The sequence below is a fragment of the Aquila chrysaetos genome, chromosome 17 (genome assembly GCF_900496995.4).
Source record: "Aquila chrysaetos chrysaetos chromosome 17, bAquChr1.4, whole genome shotgun sequence".
NCBI lineage: Eukaryota > Metazoa > Chordata > Aves > Accipitriformes > Accipitridae > Aquila > Aquila chrysaetos.
The window spans coordinates 13,122,839-13,137,497 of record NC_044020.1 but is presented as its reverse complement, the minus strand read 5'-3'; the positions used below and the strand labels follow the sequence as shown (position 1 = coordinate 13,137,497).

The following is a 14,659-nucleotide window of genomic DNA, read 5'->3' as shown; positions in this document are numbered from 1 at the left end:
CTATTAAAGTTGGTTCAGATAACCAAGGGATTTAAGGAGCTCAAGCTAGTGCAACAGAAACAAAGGGAGCATCAGCTCCCATTTTACTGAGATCCACTACAGAATACTTCCTGTGGATCATGTGCAAGGCCAAGTTTCTTTTCGACACATACCAGTGGGATGCCAAATCATCTCCAGTCCTCCTTTTTGTACTGTTCATCAGTTAGAAAGGAGCCTAAGAACCTAGCTAGGCAGGGATTAAGGAAAATTAAACTAATGATCACTTCAATAGGCTGCTGTATTCTCAAAACTTCCAGCAGCTTTCAGGACTGCACTTTTAGAAATTTGATAGTTTTCATTGGTTGCATGTATGGTATTTGATGCAGAACCAGAAGTGCACACATTAACCAGTAACACTAGCAACTGCAATACAAGTCTCCTAAACCCCAGAAAGGCAGAACTCTTCTGTGTTAGGGTTCCTTTTCAGACAGTCATCACTCAGTTACTTGAGGGCCTAACTGACCATGCACATACCTATGTAGTATTAAGCTCTGGAGTTAATGAAGTCCCATGTCTCAAAGCTCAACTGTTTGTGATGCCAATTCACCATCAAGATGTCACTGGTGCCCTATAGCTACCATCACAGGAATTTCCAAAGCATGATGCAGTCTGAATCTGTTCTAATGTTCTTGTTGCTTCCTTCAGCTGCTGATAGATGCTTCCCCACTCTCTTCTTGATCTGTGGCCTGAGAGAACTCTGCCTTGGTACAAACACATCACTGTAACACAGGCAAGATACTTCAGAAAAAGTAAATGTCTTGATTAACACCGAGTTGTGGGATATTATATGACTCAGTACTTATATACAATTCTCTTCTTAAAATGCAAGTTACAAAACATATGTCACTGCATTTACAATACCACTGTTATCCCTCATATAAAACCGAAGTCACAAAGTCTAGCCATGACTTGGTGTTTTTGCTGCTGTTTATCTTGATCTCAGATAAATGATTAATAGTGTTTAACATGCCATTCAAGTCATTTAATGTTTCTTGGGGCAGCATGCCAGATTCAATAACTCGAGAGCCTTCAGCATAATGGCCAAGATAGGTTCAAGACTATAATATAAAAAATGCTATTTTTCTAATCACAGACCTGTAACATCCTTTTCAGCTAGCAAGATTGCTTTTTTCAGCAACTCCTCTGCACCCATTCTGTCAACCGACCTTTTACCAACTGGTCTTTTGTAAGGGGAAAGCAGCAATAGGTGGTGCCGTGCCATGCCATTTCTCCTAAAAGCCTGTTGCACATTTTTCAAAATTTCATCAGCTTATGTTCTTTGGATTGTAACTAATTAACTGGAAAAGCACAGCACCTTAACATTTTCCCTGACTTCCCCTAACTTCTGCACATACCAAGTTATTTTAAAATAACAGCTTTGTCATTTAGAGTTTACATTCTCTCTTAATCTGACAGGCTTGTAAACATAGATACACCACAGTTTCCAAAAGACTAACTACAGTCACCCTCTCAGCAGGGTGTGCAAAGCTGTTTTTGCTGTCACGGGACCAAAACAAGTCCTTCATTAGCGCTGTGCCAAAGACCCTTTCAGCCTATTGGTCAAAATGTTAAGTACTTGAAGGTTCCTGTGTTTAGTATTTTTCCTTTGTAGGTCACCTTCTTATAAAAGCTACAATCCATTTAATATAGCACTTGGAAACGGTTTTATACAACTGGTCATGGGTGACTGCTTGCTGGCACTCCTTAAAAACAAGGACTGACATTTAACATTGGTTTAGCAAATAGTCCTAGGACAAAGTCACATTTTGGCTTCAGCAACTTTGCTAATACACCCTTATTAGAACTAGATCCCTCATTAAGTATCTTCAGATGAAAAGGGTTTGTTGACTCTCTAAGCAGTAGCAACTACTGATTTTCTGTCGATGCCCAGTACTTGACTAGGACCAAAGACCTCAATGCCCACCATGTGCTCATCAGCACACTTTGGGGAAAAGCCTGTAGAAATTGCTTCTACTACAGAAGATGCTTATGTGCTGTTTTCTGCTCCTCTGTCATTGTTAATCCTGACAGCAGAAAAAGAAAACAAGCACACTGGGCTTATGGAAAAAATGTTCTGTTAAAAAAATAAACTAAGAGAGACTGAAAGTGTACTGCTGAACTTAACATAAGAGCAGAGTCAATCAATCAAAAACAGAGGAAGATGGCAAGTTAACCCACCAGTACACCACTATTTCCTCTTATATCACGGCAAAAGGCCGTCAAGTCCCCCATTGCTGCCCAAATCAGGCAGATACTATCTCCAGGATAACAAAGGCAAAACCTGTGGAATCTAATCCTTGTCCAGGGAAACAGCTGTGCCAGTGAATTATAAAGAAAACCACTCCCTCCCTCTCCTAGTTTCAACACAAAACCAGCTGTCAGGCAGCAAACTCAGCAGAATACCAACACTTCCCCTCTCAAAGAACTAAGACTCTCCAGACAGTTGAACCCAGCTGCAACTCAACAATTACAACTTTCTTGTTAATTCACATGAGAGTTTTCTGGGAGACAAGGCAGACACAGAGACATGGCCATTTCCCACGTAACCAGCCTTCTGGGCAGAATACTGTCTACTCATGGTTGACTAGGTCACCAGTTTTTGTCTTTTCTGCAGACATTCGAGCTATAAAAGCCTGTTAATAAACCAGGCACATCAACTGTCAGTGAAGGACACATCAGCATCTGACCAACTCAAGCCTGTGGAGCCTGGAAACCATCTCCATAGAATATCACGTCTTTGTACTGTTTAAGTGGGAATACTTTGAGATACTCTGCTTTGCGTATCCAAAAAATGCTTTCCCGTACAAAAAAAAGGCATACTTGTAGGGAAAGATACTAGATTCAAACACTTTCTTCAGTGACTAGCAGTCTTAGTAGAACATGCATTACTTCCAGTGCTTAGAATAGCAAATGAAGGAGAAATTCAGATGTTAATATCTTTTGATCTGAAGTAAAATGTCGATTCATATGCTTTCAAAGTAACATTCTTTCCCAAGAGTTGCAAAAATGGAGAAACGGAAGAGGTGATAAAGAAGTCCACAGAACAACATATTTTGAACATAATCTGCTTTAAAACAAAAGCAAACATGTTTTAGTGGGCCCTCAAATTCTGTTATGCCAGGCCTCTCCCATACACACTCGGAAGACACCCTCTACCAACAAAACCTGTAATGCAATCCAGGAAGAAGGCAAATACAGAAGCAGGTGCCAAGTTTTTAATCTTAACTCCACAGTACCAATAGTAAAATGCTAGATTGAAAATAAAGCTAAATGGTTTGAAACTGAGCAAGAAACTTGCAAGTAAATCTATAAAGGAAAAAAATTTAAGGCAATCAGAATTTATGAATATCAGCTCCAGAAAGACTGTTCTTAGCACTGAAATGTCTACCTTTGGACTTCAAGACTTCATGTAAATCTTTTCCCTCAGATAGCATGCACCATAAAGACAAGTTGACAATTCCATGAATTTACATGCACCCTTCTGTCAATACCAAAACTATTTTTGAAGTCTTCTTTTGTAGATAATAAGTACACACTTCTGTAACAGAAAAGGCTTCAAGCAAGTCCTATGATTCAAGTTAAAAGCCTCAAGTCATTTGCTTACCTTCAATTATTCTTAAACTTTTCTTTTGTACCTGAAAATCTGTTACATCCTTCTGCCTCCTCCTTCAAGTCACTTTGGTATTTATGCTCTAGAAAGACTCTCATAGCTTCATGCAGGTATCATGAAATCTGTCAGAGGTCAAGTAAGTTCCACTTGAAGTCAAAACCCATGCTCCCTGAGAAACAATCCAGGTAACTATTTGCCCAAATTTCTTCTGTCCATTCAGATGACTTGGGAGCTACGCATACCTCCCCCCCCAAACCCTTACTGCAGGTTATCAAACACTTTAGAGCAACAGGTCTCCACTTCATGGGTGCATTTTGGTGCCACATAGGACAACTGCACAACGCAGCTCAACTGCATGAAAGAAATCATTATTTAGGAACATGAAAGCCTAATGACTGGAATAAAGGCAAAGAAAATGGTTCTTTTGTTTACTTCCTGCCACTGACAGGTTAAAGTATATTTAAAAACAAAAACAAAAAAAAAAAGTCAAGCACAAGGTTTTTAGGGCTGCATAAAGAGTCCGTTCATTTTGGGGAAGTATCATATCTATTAGAATACTTCTATATTATGATATTCAAGAAAGTCAATATGATTAGTTTGTCAGAAGTAGAACTATTTAAAAGCACATTAAATAACCATGGTTGTCCTACCATCAAGACACTATATAGCTCTCATCCACTTTCCTTCTCCAACATAGGAATTCCTTGATCATTACCATCAGCTTCAATGTGGTTGCATTTAGCCACTGGAATACTAATGAAGCGGACACCACTTGAGTCCTTTTACAAGGCTATGTTTAGCTTGTGTGCCCGAGTATTATTGCCACCTACGGAAGAACAATAACCTTATATTACTGTTATCTAAACAAGAGCCTCTTCAGAACCCGAGGAAAATCATGCTTTTGAACTAGTAAGTCATCTCTGAGGCAGTAGCACATAGCCAGAATGTACAGTAGAGCAAGAAAGTGAATCCTAGCTGGCATTTGAGCAACAGCTGTGCTGAGGCTTATACAAGGCAAAGGAAGATATATAGCATAATGTTTTTTCCAGATTATTTAGAACACTGCAAGTATGTCACATAATAAAGGCCATTTGGCAAGCTAATATTGGTACTTTTGACAGCAGAGAGTTTTGGGACGATCCATTTGAAGCATCAATTATTCAACCTTTTAAGAACAAAGTTTAAAGATATCACAGTATTAAAAACAAGAAATCAGAGAAGACAGGAATAAAACTTTACACTGAAAAAAAGTCAAAAATTCAAGAGGCCATATAAGGCAGAGAAAGTGAAGCAGTTCAAGACAGAACAGCAAGGCCAAACGGCAAAAACAAATTTCTGTGGCAGCATTTTAAGAGACCAGGAAAGAGAGAAGACATCAAATACAAGAAAGCTAAATACTTGTAGTAAGCCAAAACAAAAGAAACATACTTTTGTCATAGGGATGAAAGCAAACAAAAAACAAACAAACAAAAAGGACTAACACATGCTAAGAATGCCTGAAAAAGCAGAAGAGAGAATGAAAGTACTTCAACCATTTTATTTCCAAAATTCTAAAATTAAACACTTTGACTCATCCAAATAATTTCTATTTAGCTAAGCAAATGTACAGAAAGAATTATAGGACATAATCAGTTACAGGCTTTTACTTTGGGCTATTCCATCTGCAGGTAACTCGCATTATTCAACTAGGAAAGTCAGACAAGAATGAAAACAGCCTTCAAAAAAAGATGATCCCAAACACACAGTCAGATAAACATATTTATGTTCAAAATATCTGCTAGTACAACTCAACTTTTCTTCTTGTAACCTTAGCAAATTCAGCTATTGGCTAAGACTTTGCACCTTCTACACATGGTTTACCACCTTCCACATAATGCAAAGAAAAAGACTCTGGGCATTTCCTGTTAATCATGATACTGAGAATGTCCTATAGAAGTTATAGCAGTGTACAGCTCACAGTGCACTGGCTTGGCTTATTAGCCATGAATGCCTGTTCTGACTTCTCATTACAAGGACACTTGAAACTAAATTCTATAAAAGGTGCAAACTAATCAAGTTAAGGCAGCCTAATACAGGTTCTCATGTCAGCTGAACCATGACAGTGGTCCATGCGCACACCCAGAATCTGTGGCAAATGCAATTACAGCAACAGCCCAACTCTTCTGCATAGAAGGCTACATTAAGTAGCGTCAGCACGTTTTTGCTGCTGGCTAAAACCACACAGTTGCTGTAACTGAGCTGATACAGTAAACTCATTAAGCCATGATAAATTTAATAGTGAGCCTAAGATGAACGTCTCCTCCACTTAACTCTGCTGATAGCCATCTGTATATAACCTGGGAGAAGCATTAATTACATTTCTGAAACTCTCTAACCAGAAGGTATTTTTCTCCAATGCTTGGACATTACCTACATATAACACCTAATTAAGCTGTGGAACACTTTTCCGCAGGATGTTGTAGCTGCTAAAGTTTACAAAGGCTTATGCACCAAAAATTCAAGAACATTGCCACTGGCTCAGGAAATCCGTAAGCCACCAATTTAAAGGCTGGGAGAGTGTCCTAGGGAAGTAACACAACATGCTTCCCCATCCTTGTACTCTTCCTTATGAGTCTGTTACTGGCTACTGTCCGAGATAGGATATTGCGCGCTGTGGATGTTTGGCCTAATCCAGTATGGCCATTCTTCCAACAAAAATGCTTGCAAACAGATTTTTCCGTCCTGATCTGCTAAATGATAGCAATTAGCCAAGGTTCAGATTACATTCGGCCAGAGTCAATGTATCTTCTCCTTTCACTTATAATTAATTGGAAGTTACAGAACAAAAATCTTTCGATATGAGCAGCGTCTCAGCAGAGAACAAACAAGTTCAAGTCCCATTTCTTTGAGGAGGGGATAAAAAAAAATATAACGCTGCTAAACTTACACTTAGCCCCTTCTTGTCACCCAAGTTCCCATACATTCAACTGAATATTTCTGGCATCTTCCTGGGTTTATTACAATTATTTAGCAGGCATAAAGAAGTTGTAGGCTCATGGTTCACATTTCTGGAACTTATTTCAAGCACTGAAGCACTTACATCCAAACTCATTTTTCCTAGCAAACCTAACAGATAACCACAAACTTACATTTTCCTGGTCAGAAGACAGAGGTGGATCCACTAAAAGAAGCCTCTGCTCACAGCTGTCCTCTTCAAAGGGTGCCTGTGTTGTTGCAGTGTCAGACATGTGTCCTTTTCTGAGCCGTAGACCTGGCTCTGGAGAACCAGCATTATCGAGTTCCGTTAGTTCATTCATGAGATGCTGGGAGTCTTCTCAAATATTCTCTTTCCTCTTGGTTCGGTTTGGCTGATTACGTGTTGGCTCTGAAAGACAAACAGTTTGTATAACTGAACTAAAGTTAAAAAGAAGAGCGTGAGTTGGCTGGAAGAAAAGCATGCTTAAAAGCTACCAAACAGCTATGACAACTGCTTCTATATGTGCCCAAACTCCCACAGGATCAATTAATTATATAGGCTTCCACACTGCTGGACAATGAATTCTCATCTTGTGGCCACTTTGTATCCTAACACAAATTAAACACAACTTTGAAAGATAATAGAAAGTGAGCTCCATAAAACAGTAAAATTCACAAAAGCACAGTGATGTTTTTATAGATTATTTTTACGAAGTTGCAAACACTGGGCTGTTAATGCTATTTACAGATAAACTACTTATCACAGGCACTCTGTAATTATCAGCTTTTTGAGTATGAAGCTCATACCCAAGCTCAATCATCTGGGCTAGGTTTCACCGAAACTAGGATGCTAAGTACTGGTACAGCTGCTTGGGTAATAGCAAGCAAGCAGAGCTCAAGCAGCAACTAACTTTAGACAGACTGCAAGGAGGGCAGTAGTACACACAGTGATTATGTTTCCCTTGCTTAAATTAACATGTTCACAATTACTGCTAGCAATGGGTCTGTAACTTTACTTGTGTAAGGAATTAGACCAGACAGATTTAAACACCATTCATTCCATCACAGCAAAACCAGATAATTCCCCCAGAAAACCATAACCCATGCTTTCTACTCAGAAAAGTAAATGTATTTTACACTTTTAACACTGCAAAAAGGATTTGGGGTAAATTTAATTCAAGATGCTAAAGATTAATTAGATTTGCAGAAAATTACCTAATGACAACCTGTTAATCTGAGCCCTCATCCAAGAGTATTATTGGTTACCTATTTATCTGGTACACCACTGTGTGGTGGTCACTTCAATAGCCAGTCAAGAGGTATCTGTTTGACGCTGGTAGCCTTGGAAAGCACAATAGCCAAAGCGCTTTGCAATCAGAGTGCCAGAAACCATCAGAATGAATTAGTGCTCAACTGAGACTTCAGATTCACTCTGAATGAGAATCTCTTCATTTTGTGCTAATAACTTGGTGTCATTCTATTACTGTAACGTCTAAGTACTTAGATGTGACTAACACATAACATTAAGATAACCCATCTAACAAGTTTTAACGTGCCAGTGTGCATAATTAGATTGGAATTTTAGTGCCCAATAAAAGATGTCGAACTTTGTCATAACATAGGAAGGCAAATTAAAAATATAAGATGGAATATTGGTATTGGCAATCTTGTAATAAAATGTCACCCCAAAAAAGCCAATAAATAATGTACTCCTTCCTTTCAGGGACTAATCTCATTTACACATGATCACTGCAAGATAATTCTCAGCTCTGACAAATGTGTTAGTTAATTTTGCTGCAGCAGTTTGTAATACTATATCCCCTCAGCTGCCTAGCAATCCCCAGAGGAGAGAGCTGCTAATGAGCAGGTAACAGACTTTGCAGAACTAAATGATACCTCAGTTGTCTGAGTTCAGTATGGCACACTGCTTTAATCACCCCAGAAGGTAAGTTTACAATATGACAGCAGAGCAGATGGTATGCCCACCTTCCTGCTAACTCCACTACAGGGTCAGTAACCTCCACCTAAGAAGTAACATCTAAAATGGCCACAGCTGTTTACTTGGTAAACACAAGAGCCACAGGACTATCACCCCATGAGAATTATGCCAAGGGTTAACAACATTACACAGGAAGCCCAATGAAGAAGTTGAGCAAGTGGATTTTAAGACCAAGAACAAATATTTAGAAAGCCACAGAAAAACTGAAATCTTGACTGGTTTTGTCATATTTCAAGCAGCCAATTCACAATTCTATTTTTATGCGAGAAACATGAAGACATCATCACATTGCCATTTGGCAAAACTGATCTAGGGAAGAAAGAAAAGAGTATGCAACAAGAACTACAGTTTGAAATGAAACTTATTGGGCGTCTTAATTTAAAAGGCAACTTATAAGAGACTAATTTCAGTACAGTACACTGTACCAATTTGAAGTTGTAGCTAAAACAAAAAAAAATGCAAGTAAGCAGAGCAGCTGTTTGTAAACAGTTACAAACACACATGCACACACCCCTACCCGATATTCCCCACAACATTTCAAACAGGTACTTAGTTAAAACAGTCATAGTTAGTTTCATGGACTGTTCAATTTGCATTAGACATTTAACCAGCAAGTTTTACTAGTTTTTCTTTCTACTAGCTTTAAGCAATAGAATTGCCATTGTGTGCTGCATTAACTGCTATATTGCCTAAGACCATGTCCTTACATCACCTCTATGACATTGTGGGAGCAACGCTCAGAGACACAGTAACAACCAACACAATAAGCTTAACCACATTTGGCCAAGATGTTTGCGAAAGGTTCTTCTAATACAAGAACATATAAGAATGCCAAGAGACTTCTTAAATCAGGCCTTGAAGATTTACTTCACTAGCACCCGCTGTCAAGCAATCACTACAGTTAAAAATAAAAGATGCATTTCACCTCCAGCGAGTGAGATTTGCATTCAGTAGTAGAGCTGAACTTTAGAGCTCTGCATAAATAGAAGTCATTGTTTCTTGAAATTACAGTGGAATTGCTCAATGAACTAAGATGTTTCCATGTTGTCCTTCATGCAGGATTCTTTAGTGCTAAATATGCTTGCCCTTCCTGGGCATGCAAAGGTAAGCAAGCCAAAAGATAGACCAAAAGCATCACTACTGGTTTTTACTCATTTTTAAAAATGTATTACAAAAGCCAAAAACACGCGCCTGAATGCAACATGGAGTTGCCAGCAGAAAAGTGCTAATAGCCAGAACTATTTGTTCACAAGTGAAAGAAAGCAGTCTGAGATTATGAACAGGAAAGGCACATATGGTCTTTAATTTCTGTTATAAAGTTTCTATGACGCCACAGTTCAGTGAAGGGTTTGAATGACTAGGATGACCTTTTCCTAAGAAAACAGGATGTCTAAGTATGGTCAGCAGCATCTAGCCAGAAGTCGATGGTTGAAACATCGTGAAGGGACATATTGCCCCATTCTGTCTCTAAGACTAGGCAGTTCATGAAAACAAAAACTAGAAAATGGAAAGCTATAGAACATTTGAGGTCTTGGAAGAGGTTGTTTTGTGTTTCACTGAGATTATAAATAAATCCTTTAACTTTTTTGTAGCATGCAACAAACAAAAAGCTTTCATTAAAATTAGATTCCATTTAAAGAGGAAGTTGCCATGTACAACTTAAAACCTACTTAATGATTGCACGTATAGTAAGCATAATAGCATCTAGATCAATCAGTGAGTTCCTGCTCTTTAAAATCATCTGAGAAAAGCATCTACAGAGTTTGGTTTGTTGTTTGGGTTTTTTTTAATACAGAAAACTTCTAAAGGCTAAGTCAGCTCTTAGAAAGGACTTACCAGTTTAATACTATCATAGTTCTAAACATAGCCTATAAACGCAAAATGTAGCACTCCATTAGTCGACTTAATATGCTGCTGCCACCACACAACCTACAATAGCCTAAATGGTCATCACTCCCAGCTGCTCACTCCATCCCAGTTCAGAAGTCAACCCCACAGCAAGGAGAGTCAGTGCCAGTTTCAGGCTGTAGACAGACACTTGGCATCTTTCTGAAAACAGAATCAGAAGGCAATACCATTTCAGCAGTTCACCACAATTGTGCAATGTCAGAAGAGTCAACATCCACAATTACAGCATATTTAGGACACTGCTTCACTCGTCAAGATGACAAAGAGTAGTTACACAAACTGAAGCACCACAGGATGATGCTACTATTCTTTGTGCGATTTCCCTGAATATTCCCTGGATAAGTGATACAGCCCTTCTAACCTCCCAGAATTCACCTGGCATGAGGACTGGTTTTCTACCTCAGCTAAACAATGCCACACAGTAGCAAAACAAAGAAAGCACACTAAGGGTAGTGTTTGTAGTTAAATTTAAGAGATCTGTCATTCCCTTTTTAGGATAAAACACAGTCCCAAATGGTCAGACTACCTCCCACTACCCCTAAGCAAAGCAATCTCTCCAGCATTCAACTCTTCTCAGTATGTCAGTATGTTCCTCCTATAAGAACCACAAGAATGATCCCTTCAAAGGTATTTCATTCTCTCTATAGCTGGTATTTGGAAGAAGAATGAAAACTGCACCCACCTCCACTCCCCTGTCATAAATCCAACAGCCTTTCTGATAGACGCTTCCCTGTTCAGGAAGGCAATGGCATCCACTGTATGGATGTTAGCTCCTTCCTTGCTAATCCTCTTCAAAGCATCCATTAAACTAGCATAAGCAATGTATACACACTGGACAAATCTTCATAAGATTATCTCATTCTCCCTAACAGAGCTTAGTTATCAAAAGAAGTTATCACAGTTATCAAAGTTGTACACAGTTTGGGTAAGGGAAGTGGAAGAAGTAGTCAGACAGCAAGCGCTATGTCACATGAGTTAAGACTGCTGTTTGACTGTCACCCATACAAGTGGCCTAGCTAACCCATGGGGGGTCACTTATTAACTATATGGGGCATCCACTGGTTGGCTGCTTTTTTCATTATGCATAAAGCAAAGCAGAAGAGATAAGAAATGCATACATTTTAAGTAGATTTGTGAGTTGCCCCTAAGTTATAAGGCCACAAGTTAACAAAGCAGCAGTATTGAAAGATTCAAGAGTATAACTTGAAATAAGGGATTTTTATCCTTTTTTTTTTTTTTCTTAAGAATCTTTCAATGATTGACCTGTCTTTTTCAATTAAGGAGTTAAACATCCACAGCAACATTCTAAATATTCTCCAAAACTACAGTCAAAAATGAAGCAAACAAGGGTATGTATGAACAGGGGAAGGAAGAAGAAAAATTACAGAAAACCTTATTTTCTCAACGTACCCTGAAGGAAAAGTATGAATCGGGCTGTAAAAATTCTTTGGAGGTCATCTTTAACAATGAGGAACAATGAGGAAGCAATCCAACACCTCTTCTCTTAGATGTAATTTCCCTAGATAAAGAGACATCTACAAAACAAAGATTAGACTCCCGCAGAGGGTCAGTGGCCAAAAAGCTGTCTTTGTAACTTGTAAACTGTCACTGGACACTTCAGCCTAAGCTATTTCACAGCAGGCTGCAGAGGCAAACAATCAAGCACATTCTTATGCATTTGGATCCAAAGAAAGAGAACAAGTCAGCAGCCTGCCTACATTAACCAAATGGTTCCATTTCAGAGGATCCCATTACATTGTTACAACATTTGTCCAATTTGTACTGCAAATTGGACCTCAGTTTTGTAACTGGGTTAAGCTTTATGTCAGAGGTTGGCCCACCCCCAGTGCACAATGTCTGGTTGTTACAGACTAGATGACTGCTGTAAATTAGTTTTACTCTGCAATAAACCAAAACCATGAGAATTGTCACAAAAGCAGTACAAAACGAGGAACAGAAGTTCAAGTTCTTTTCACATCACATTCCACAAAAATCCACAGCCTAGACCTGGAAAACTTGCTTTTGCTTCATTTTTCATTAAACAGCTCTGTTTCTCCAAGTGAGAAACATTCCATCTTTGTGCCCTTTTATGATTTTATTTCTATGGCATGTTACTAACTCACACACCAACTTACTTCATGGTTGCCAACAACAAAAAGATGCAGTCGGTTTTTGTTAGTAACGCTTTGGATCACAGACTGTCTAACAGTGAAAGAATGAAATTAGACATTACTTTCCTCATAAGTGAAAATTTAGAATACATCCTTTTAACTACTGCCTCAAGGACATCCGATTCACAGAACTGGTGGGTGAAGATGAAGAAACCAAAGTCTTTGGAGCAGGCACTAAAATCCAGAGCTAGACTACTAAACTGAAGTTACATTCACTTAACCCCTCTACACAGAGGATCTTTGCATAAGAATGTAAACGGCACCAAGATCAACAGCAGCAATCCAGCAAGGAAACATTCCTCTACCCTGGCAGGTACAACACTCTCCTCCTAGGAAGTGTTAAGTCTGAATCTCTCTAGAAATTGACCGAGATCTTTTACAACTCAAGAAAATGCTTTAAGGCATGGAGCAACTGCACAGAAACAAACACTACCACCTTGCTTTTAAAACCAAAAAGGAACACACGTTTTCGGCTGCAAACTTCAAGCAGGAAAGCATTTAAGACAGTTGCCTTCAGTGCTTCTTACTGGCTTGCTTGGATATCTGTTTACTTAGAAGCCATCCCTGTGCAGATTTAAGGGCTGGCTGGTGCCAAGAGGGGGCAGCCCCACTCTTCCCTCGGTGGGCAAACAGCCCCCCTTCTCATAGCTGCCCCCCCAGAGGCACTCTGATGTTTGACACAACCCACTCCAGATGCAGTCTAGAAAAACAGTAACCCAGGGAGGAGAATGAGAAATTGTTTACTATCAAAGTGAATTGGCTCAATACACAGAGGTGCAGCATGGACAACATGACCAAAAGGGTAGGACCACACACACCAAGACTTTAATTGTTTATGTATTTTATAGGCAGTATTTTCCTAACCTGTTAAGGACTGACAGTTATCTGTTGGACCAAGCCTTTAATTGTCATATATGTACATACCATGGCCTTGATTTTGACCTGCTGACCAGCTGCAGACCGCACCTGGCATAGCAAACCAGACACCTTACCAAGATTACTGCTTTTAATGCAGCGGTCAGGATCTCAGAAGCTTGGTTGCAAAAAGCTGACCATCACACTCTTCCCAGTTTTTGGAAGCACCTACTCTTTAGTTTTGCTGATAATCTTGATAAGCTTTATTCATGAGGTTTTGAGCTTGCCCATCAGTGTTTTATTTTGTGACTGACCCATTTGGTCTACAAAATATGTTTGAATTCCCATATTTGTAAAAAATAAGAACAAAGAAAGTTTACTCCTTTACTTAACGCTCAACAATGGCATTTCTTCAGTTGAAAACAGCATATATTCCTCTCCTCAAAAACCATAATGTTGTTTTGCCACAAGTCAGACAACTCTAAAAAATCTGCTACTTTTCTGTAGCAAAAATGTTACAAGAACATTATAGGAATAACCAACATCCACACCCACAGCATTGTATCAGTCTAAGATCAAAAAAAGCAGTGCAACATCTTTTTCAGATTCTTTCTTAACCACCAAAATTCAAGCAAAAGAGACAGACCTACTGTAACTAGGCTGCACCTAATTTATGTCAGTCAGAAGCAGATTTAGTCAAATGGCTGAAGTGCTAGGTAACACCAAATAAAGCTACTTACTAATTACATATCTTAACCTCCTCAATGCAATAGCCAGAGAATAATTTGTTTTTTAAAAGATAGTAGCTGTTGAGAGTTAAGAAATAACCCAAAGTAAACTTTTAGTCTCCTCTACCATTTAGTGCCACTCTTTCAGATACACATTTCTCTCCTGATAACATTGTTTGAAATCATCTCAAATTCTGAAACAAGACCAAGGACACTGATATCACAGTACATCACTGATGTAATTCAAAAGTAGAAATGTTGAGTTAATCTTTTACTTTCTACTGTCCCGTAACTAAGCAGAGATGGCAAAACACCCTCAGTCTACTTATGATACTTTGTGAGATTACCGCTAAAATTTTAAAAGCCAAAATTATTATCTGTATACATGCAAGAC

The 14,659-nt window shown here is 38.9% G+C and overlaps 1 protein-coding gene across 3 annotated transcripts in view; it reads right to left on the bottom strand.

Moving 5' to 3' along the window:
- ADIPOR2 (adiponectin receptor 2) overlaps positions 1 to 14,659 on the bottom strand; it is a 44,937-nt gene that overhangs the window by 14,857 nt on the left and 15,421 nt on the right. For 2 of the 3 annotated variants that reach the window (XM_030041047.2, XM_030041048.2), the window contains one exon: positions 6,778 to 7,013. In XM_030041047.2, the coding sequence (XP_029896907.1) occupies positions 6,778 to 6,945 (168 nt within the window). In that variant the 5' untranslated portion in view covers positions 6,946 to 7,013. Of the gene's footprint in view, positions 1 to 6,777; positions 7,014 to 10,439; positions 10,464 to 14,659 lie in introns of those variants that run through there. The other variant, XM_041129596.1, reaches the window with a different exon arrangement.